Source organism: Gopherus evgoodei, chromosome 1 (assembly GCF_007399415.2).
Source record: "Gopherus evgoodei ecotype Sinaloan lineage chromosome 1, rGopEvg1_v1.p, whole genome shotgun sequence".
Taxonomy (NCBI): Eukaryota; Metazoa; Chordata; order Testudines; family Testudinidae; genus Gopherus; species Gopherus evgoodei.
The window spans coordinates 32,420,925-32,428,328 of record NC_044322.1 but is presented as its reverse complement, the minus strand read 5'-3'; the positions used below and the strand labels follow the sequence as shown (position 1 = coordinate 32,428,328).

Below are 7,404 nucleotides of genomic sequence, written 5' to 3'. Positions count from 1 at the left end.
AACCAATGGTGGCAGAGAGCTCCTTACCCTATAAAGCAGGAGTAGTCAATAGGCAACCCAAGGGCCAAATCCAGACTGCCAGATGCATTTGAATGGACCACAAAATCTTTTTTTACTTATTATTTTTTACTATTTTTGTATTTTCTCTAGAATCTGGACCTTGACTATACCTTGACCAAGAAATTTGGTGGAACTTGACAAAAAATAGATTATCCCTGCTGTAGAGCTTGTGTCTCTCTGGAGTTTTGGGTAAACAGCTTTGAAGCTGCTCTTGGCCACTCTTTCTCCTGTTCACCAACAGATGGTAGCAGCAAGCTCCCTGCCTTCTGGAAGCTTCAACCACAGAACTGACACATGCAACTGTTAACAATGACCCCAGCTCTTGAAGCCTTTCTGTGTTGGCCCTTCTCTCCCCAGAAGCTGACTTGTTTACTCTTTAATAAACTTTTTCTGTCGAAACTGGATTTGACCTAACCAGGTGGGCTTGTTGCACAGATTTAAATAGAAAGGGCTAAGCACTGAATAGGCACCTCAGAAGAAACAGTCTAACTGGCCTTGTTTTCTCTCAGGAGACAGACTGCAGATGGTTTCTTCTTCCTCATAAAGGTGAATAACCAAGGGTAAGTGTCTTAACTTTATTCTATGGGTGTGTCACATCCTGACTGAATGGTGACCACCTCCCCCACCAAATCCTGGGGCAGAGGCTGGTGTAGGCAAGATAGCAACCGGTATGTGAAAAGCACCTAACAATGAGTGGTAAAACAGATGTTTGCTCATCCAGGACCACATGGTTCCAGCCTGGACTGGATAAAATTACCATTTGACTGGGGCCTAGATTTATGGACAGGGAGGGTGGGGGAAAATCTCACCACTCAGTGTGAGGGAGCTGCAGGGAGCAGAAATGAGACCCTGAGATAAAGCTATGAAAGAAAAAACAATCTCTCTCTCTTCCCTGTGCAATCCCAGGACCCTCTGTCCAACACAGCCTCAAGGTCCTCTCCTCAGATTCTCTTTACCTCTGAACCTTCAGCAGCTGCCCTAAAATCCACAGCCTGCCCTCAGGACACAGTCCCACTTTGCCTGGGCTCTGGCAGCAGTTTCCTTCAGCCCCTAACAGTCTCACTGGGGAATAATGAGCGCTTGGTGTGTGTGAGTGGGGTTTGGGTCAATGCCTAGGTGCAGTGACATGGCAACAAGTGATTACTCCCAGATGGGTTTGGCACCAGGCCAGGAAGGAAACCAGCCTAGCTTTCCTGGGTATAAATCTCCTTTGTGCTTAGGGGTGTTAGTCACTTACAAGCTTCTCCGTGGGTAGCTCCAGAGCTGATACTGCACCATGCAGCCCCTCACCCATGCAGGGCTCTGTCTGCTCCTCTCCTGCCGCATCCAAGATGCAGCGGCACGAAGGTACATCTACACCCTCACTGTACCTGATGGAGGCCAATGGGGTGACTGGGGGGGGAAAAAGGACTTTTGCCCCCGTGGCTACGCCAATGGATTTGCATTGAAGGTAAAATTCTTCCCATCTCCCTGCCATTTCCTCACCGCCCCCTGCCCCACGTTGCCCTCTCCCCATTACTAGGCTCTCAGCAAGAACTTCTCTTGACTCTAGGCTGTTTCTGGTTTTTATTTTTTATTTTTTTTTTTAAATTCTCTCTTCATCAGGCCTGGTCTACACTACGCTGTTAAATCAATTTAACGCTGCACCCATCCACACTACACTGCTCTTTATATCGATTTAAAGGGCTCTTTAAATCGATTTCTGTACTCCTACAAAATGAGAGTAATGCTAAAATCGATATTACTATATCGGATTAGGGTTAGTGTGGACGCAAATCGAAGTTATTGGCCTCATTATTTTACAGTAGCTACCCACAGTGCACTGCTCCAGAAATCGACGCTAGCCTCGGACCATGGACGCACACCACCGAATTAATGTGCCTAGTGTGGACGTGCACAATTGACTTTATAATCTGTTTTATAAAATCGGTTTAAGCTAATTCGAATTTATCCTGTAGTGTAGACGTAGCCTAAGACTCTGGTCAGCCATCAGCATACTGAGTTTATTAAAGGGTGTGGGATATCTGTCACCCCAGAGCTGGGGCAGAAAAGATGAGAACACAATTGTCTGAACAGCTGGGTTAATGGGACTTTGCTTTGGGTTCAACCAGAAACATCTGTCAAAGCAGAAAGGGCCAGGGGGTGTAGGGGCAGAGTTAGGAGGCGATACTAAAAGAGCTAAATCTGTCTGGCTCAAGTGAGCTGTGAGTTAGAGGTGGGGATCTGTAAGTATCTGAAAGGTGTTAGCATGAAAGGGGAGGGGGGGAGCAGGAGGAAGGGAATAAAATGAGTGAAGGAAGTTTTACTTGAAACTCATTCTGAGGGAGGCCTCCACTAGAAAGTTTTGCCAGCAGAGCTATGCCTGATAAGGATGTGATTTATTTTAATTTTTTGAAAATATTTCTATGCTGGCAAAAGTCCTAGCAGATGTGCCAAAAGTGCTGCTGCCAGGTCAGTATATTTTCCTCACCAAACTGGAATTAGCTATACTAGCAAAAGTATTTTTTTGCTACTACAGTTATGGCTCACAAGGAGGACATTGCGAGTATGGTTTTGCTGTTCTAGCCTTTCTAGTGTAGACTAGGCCTCAGGTTTCCCTGCCAGAGAAGGAACTGTTAGTCTGTGGAGTAAGAAAATGAGTGGGAGCCCCATCACCACTGCATATAAATCCAGCCTGGATATCTCCCCTCTCTCACTGCTGTGAATCTGTGTGTTGCTGCAAGAGTGGAAATCTAGTGTGGGGGTTGTGGGTGGTGGCATCCTGCTCACTCTTCTCAGCTGGGATCCAGGGTCTCTGCCTGACAGAGTGGATGTTGAGGAGGTGGGAAACATAGAGGGGAATACATGGGAAAGCTTGTTTAGTTGCCTCCCAGCTTCCCAGGGCAGTAGCTGTAACATGTCAGGAGCCTCCTGGGGCTAATTAGTACTGAACATTTTTCCTTTCTTTTAAGAAATGCAGTTAATTTTAATAACAAGAAGTCAGGAGGGTTTAATGGCTTTTGGGGGGGTGGGACTCCCAACCCTTCTCCTCCCAATCTGTACCTGTGCCACCATCTCCTGTACCCCTCTCCTAGGTGGAGACTAACCAAGGCCCTGGGGTAAAACATAATGACGCTGCTTTGAATGGCATTCTCCTGTACTGTACTGACGGCTCTGTCTTCGAGTCCATGGTGGGGCCATGAGTAGCTCTTTGGTTTCTCTCTCATCCCTCCTGCTCTGCAAGTGCAAAGAGAATAATCATGAACAATGCCATTTGCACAGGGTCTCTTCTCTGACTATTCCCTCTGTTTGGAGATAATCTGTAAAGGAAAATTAAAATAGGGCATTGGCTGTTCTGTTTCTGCTTCTTTATGATGGACAAAGCTGTCCATTTCATGTTACAATTCAGATCTTGTGTGCCCTGGAAGTTGCTGGGAAAGACTGGAGAGAACCAGTGAAACGATACCAACCCCAGAGTCCAGTCTGAAAGCTGCAGCAATTGGGGGGTGGGGAAAGGAGTTTTTCGCTACATCCTTTCATATTCTTTGGGTGAAATCCTAGCCCTACTGGAATGAGTGGGATTTTGCCATTGACACTGTTATCAGTTGTTGGCTCTGTGAGTTGCACCAGCTCTGGCCAGGTAGCTGATACAGCAGACCTTGACCAAACTGCCCAAGAAGACTCCAAAAGACTCGTTTCAGTGGTGAAGGCACTTGGCCAGCTTTACTGTCAACAAAGCATGGTATTAGTATCCCATAGACTCTACAGGAACACTAATACATGTATGCTCATGACAACGGACCGGCTCAGTAAGTGGCGTGACTTTCCTCTTCCCCCTAAGCCAGACAGACACCCCCTTTTGTGACCCCTCTTTCATACACTGATATAAACAAGTTGCCAATTACCCTTCTGATGTGGTTAGTTACCAGCCCTACCCCTCGTACCTCCTGGTTCGAACAAAACATTTTCATCCGTCATCCCATCCTTGTTTTACGTGGGGCTAGCGTGTTCCTGTTCCATCTCTCAGTATTGTGTTTATGCCATACCTTTATGTTGGGGGGTACCTGCATCTTCTGGAATGTGCACACATGAATACCCTGTGCCTAGTACTTCTGGGAAGTGTCTTTTTTGCCAAGTGCATGTACTGCACAGTGAATTTGCAAGCAAGCATCTGCTTTGTAACAGGGCCTGACTTTTGCTCAGAGACTGACTCTTGCTAACTTGGCTTCATAGGTTCTTTCTACTGTCTAATGCAAACTTGGGAAGAGGATGTCTGGGTATAAGATTCAGCGCCAAGTGTCACAGATCCCATCAGGTGCCCCCTTTCAGGCATCCTCTGGACTGCTGTGAGAGGAAGGCAAGACTCTGTGTGCCTGGATTCCCATGTGCTTAGGGCTCAGCAGGCTGCAGTACTGGTTCCTCCTGTGGCCTCTCTGGCACATTTCCTGGGCATTGACTGTCCGCTACTCCTTCCTGGAAGTGGGGCTGCTCCGCCAGGAGCGTGCCGGAAGCTCCCTAGAAGTGGGGGAAACACTGGTGCCCGAACCATGCTCCCGTCCCCTCACTCTGCCTCTTCCCCCCAAGGCTCTGCCCTCACTCAGCCTCTTGCCCCAGACACCTCATCCCCCCCAGCTCGCTTCTCTCCATCCCCTCTTCCCGTTGCTCACCCATAAGGCAGTAAAAGTGATGGGGTCATAGACCCCTGACACCTCCCTCTTCTGGAGCCCCTGTGCTTTGGTCACCTTCCCTTGGCCTCCAGGACCAGTGCTGACCCCCAAGATATCCCAATTGCTTAAATATACCCTCTCCCAGATCTCCCCATTTAATTCCCTTCAGAGGCACACAGTAGTTGTGAAGAAAACAAACACACTCAGCCACTTTGTCCAGAGTCTAACACAACTGTTCTTTTACTTAAGCATATTAAGTCGAAGATTGTGCAGATCATAAAAACCAATAAACATTCTAACTGCAATGTCCCTCACTTACCAGCTCACCCGTCCTTTGGGACATCTGGCTGGCAGGCAGGGTATCCGCTGCCTCTTGCAGGGTGTTCATGAAAGAGAAATCATCCAGCATGGGTGTTCCCTTCCCCAACTTCTCTGATCTTGCTCTCTCCTGCCCATTCCTTCCTCTTGCTGTCTGACTCTTTCCTCATCTTTAAATACCTCCTGAGTCCTGGTCACTTGCTGATTTTTTTGTTCTGTGTTTGGTAACTTTCCACTGCTCAAAAAAACCCCTCTCCTCAGACAGAGGAGGAAGTATTTTTTGCATTGGAATGCAGTTACTCTTTTGCATAACTTTGGCATGGTCAAAGCATCATCATTAACATAAAGTGCCTCCCTGTTGTCTTCAGTTTGGAGAATATTTGGTGCGTGTCCTCTCAGCAGTGGTGGATCCACATACAGAGACAGTTATGATACAGCAGTTTTTCATAGTAACATTTCATCATAACTCAGTAATATCAACCAGACCTGATAAGTTCTACACACATTTTCCCAAATTATCACTCAAGGCTCATCTCGTGAGTCCCCCAGGGAGTCCTCCAGCAAAACCAGGGAAGACCAGGCTTGACACTTCTGAGATTTCGAAGGTTAAATACAAGCAAGAAAAAACACTACCCAAGAAAAAGAAACCAAAATACCTCAGGTCCTTCCAGGCCTGTTTTCAGGTCACTGCTGTGTGTCCTATGAACACCGGGCTTGGCGTACAGTAGCTAGGATGACTGGCGCCTCGTGGTGGGTAGCAGATCCTGAATAAGTCTCAGGTAATTATTTTCTTCTCTGGCAGTTGGGGTCATTGGACTGGTGTCCACTGGTGCCCCAAGAGCAACCTGATCTTCTCACTGAGAGTGGAACCATCCCAGGGATTGGGCGATGACACGGCGGCCAACAACATCCAGTTCAAATGCTTAGATGGGACTGGGCTGATGGGCACCTCACATTCCTGGGGTGATTTTGGCCCATGGAACAATCGCTGCAGCTCTGGGGCCATTTGTGGGATCCAGACGAAGGTGGAGGAATCCCAGGGTCATGGGGATGACATAGCACTCAATGATGTGAAGTTCTTCTGCTGTAACTAAACAAGCACCCGTCCCTGCCCAATCCCCAACACCAGCACCTGCCCATTAAACACCATTAAAGTTTAGCTCTGCTTTTGAACAGGAAGGTGTCTGTCTTATTGACCCAAATCAGACATGTTATCATGTGCCATCTCCATGTTTACAGGGGAAGGCTGGATTGTGAGCAGAGCCAGGAGGAGAGGAGACAGGGAGGAGAATGGAAGGGGGAGAGATAATGTCTCAGATAAGGACGGAGAAGGGAGGCATGGCCATAGTGGGTAGAAAGGGTTTTTTCAAGATGTTGGGAACCAAGTAATTTTATTCTAAAAATTGTTAAAATTTGTTGTCCAGAGAACCAAGAAATGACTGGGGTCAAATCTTGTGTGTGTGTGACTGATTTTTGTAAAGAAGTAGACAATGAAAGATTCAAAAAGGTAAATGATATACAGCTGTGTGTGTTTCCAAATATGGCATGCTTCATAGGATCTCCAATAAAATTATGCAATTACACAATTTTACAACTTGTCAAAGTCGCAAGACCAGACACAACAAACCCAGGCAACGCTACATAGACATAACATGTTAGGGTGTGAGTAACAGTAATACAATAAGAGAAGACATACATGAATAGAGGGAGGCAGGGAACTGGGAGTGAGTGAAAAAGCAGAGGGGTAAGGTTGAATGGAAATATGGCATTATTTGAGCTATCTAGAAACAGGGTCCAAATTTCTTCAACTTCATATAATTGATCTCTGTGGCTGTTGGAGGACTTTTCTTTTGCCCTCCTCCTCTAGTTCTTGTCATTCAGACAGAAGGCAGAAGACCATAAATCTGAAGTGCAGGCAATGCTATACTTATTCAGGTTAATTCCAAGCACGCATATGCATAGTTCTACACACTGGCAGAGTCTGTTTTGCAGCTCTGACATGGCAGAGCATTTACCCCGTGTCTCCCTTCCCAGCTCTGACTCAGAGCCTTCGCTGTGTTCCTGCTCCCCATTCTCCCCCCACCCCTTAGTAGACCCAAATATACCTGCAATGCACACCCCTATTTACACCCCTTACAACTTATGGTCATGGTCTGTTTTGGAAGGTCGTGAGTCTGGGATCTTCATCCCACCTCTTTTGTATCCCATGGGAGGCATAAGGAGTGAGGTTGTGTTCTGGCCAAGGCCAGGCTTTTCTTTGGCTTTTAGTGTTTCTTATGCCTCTCCCCTTTCCCCTCTCCCATTCCCTTTTGCCCCTCCTAAGTGGTTGCTTGACCTTCGCTTGAGAAAGAAGCCAGGCAGCCTTTCAGTGTATGCTCAT

At 47.0% G+C, this 7,404-nt stretch overlaps 1 protein-coding gene across 1 annotated transcript; it reads left to right on the top strand.

Moving 5' to 3' along the window:
* The first annotated feature begins 1,336 nt into the window (after nt 1-1,336).
* Nucleotides 1,337-6,118, top strand: LOC115645825 (vitelline membrane outer layer protein 1-like). The gene is given in 3 exon segments (XM_030550997.1): nt 1,337-1,510; nt 3,135-3,253; nt 5,827-6,118. Coding segments are annotated over 3 exon segments (585 nt in total).
* Nucleotides 6,119-7,404: the final 1,286 nt, after the last annotated feature.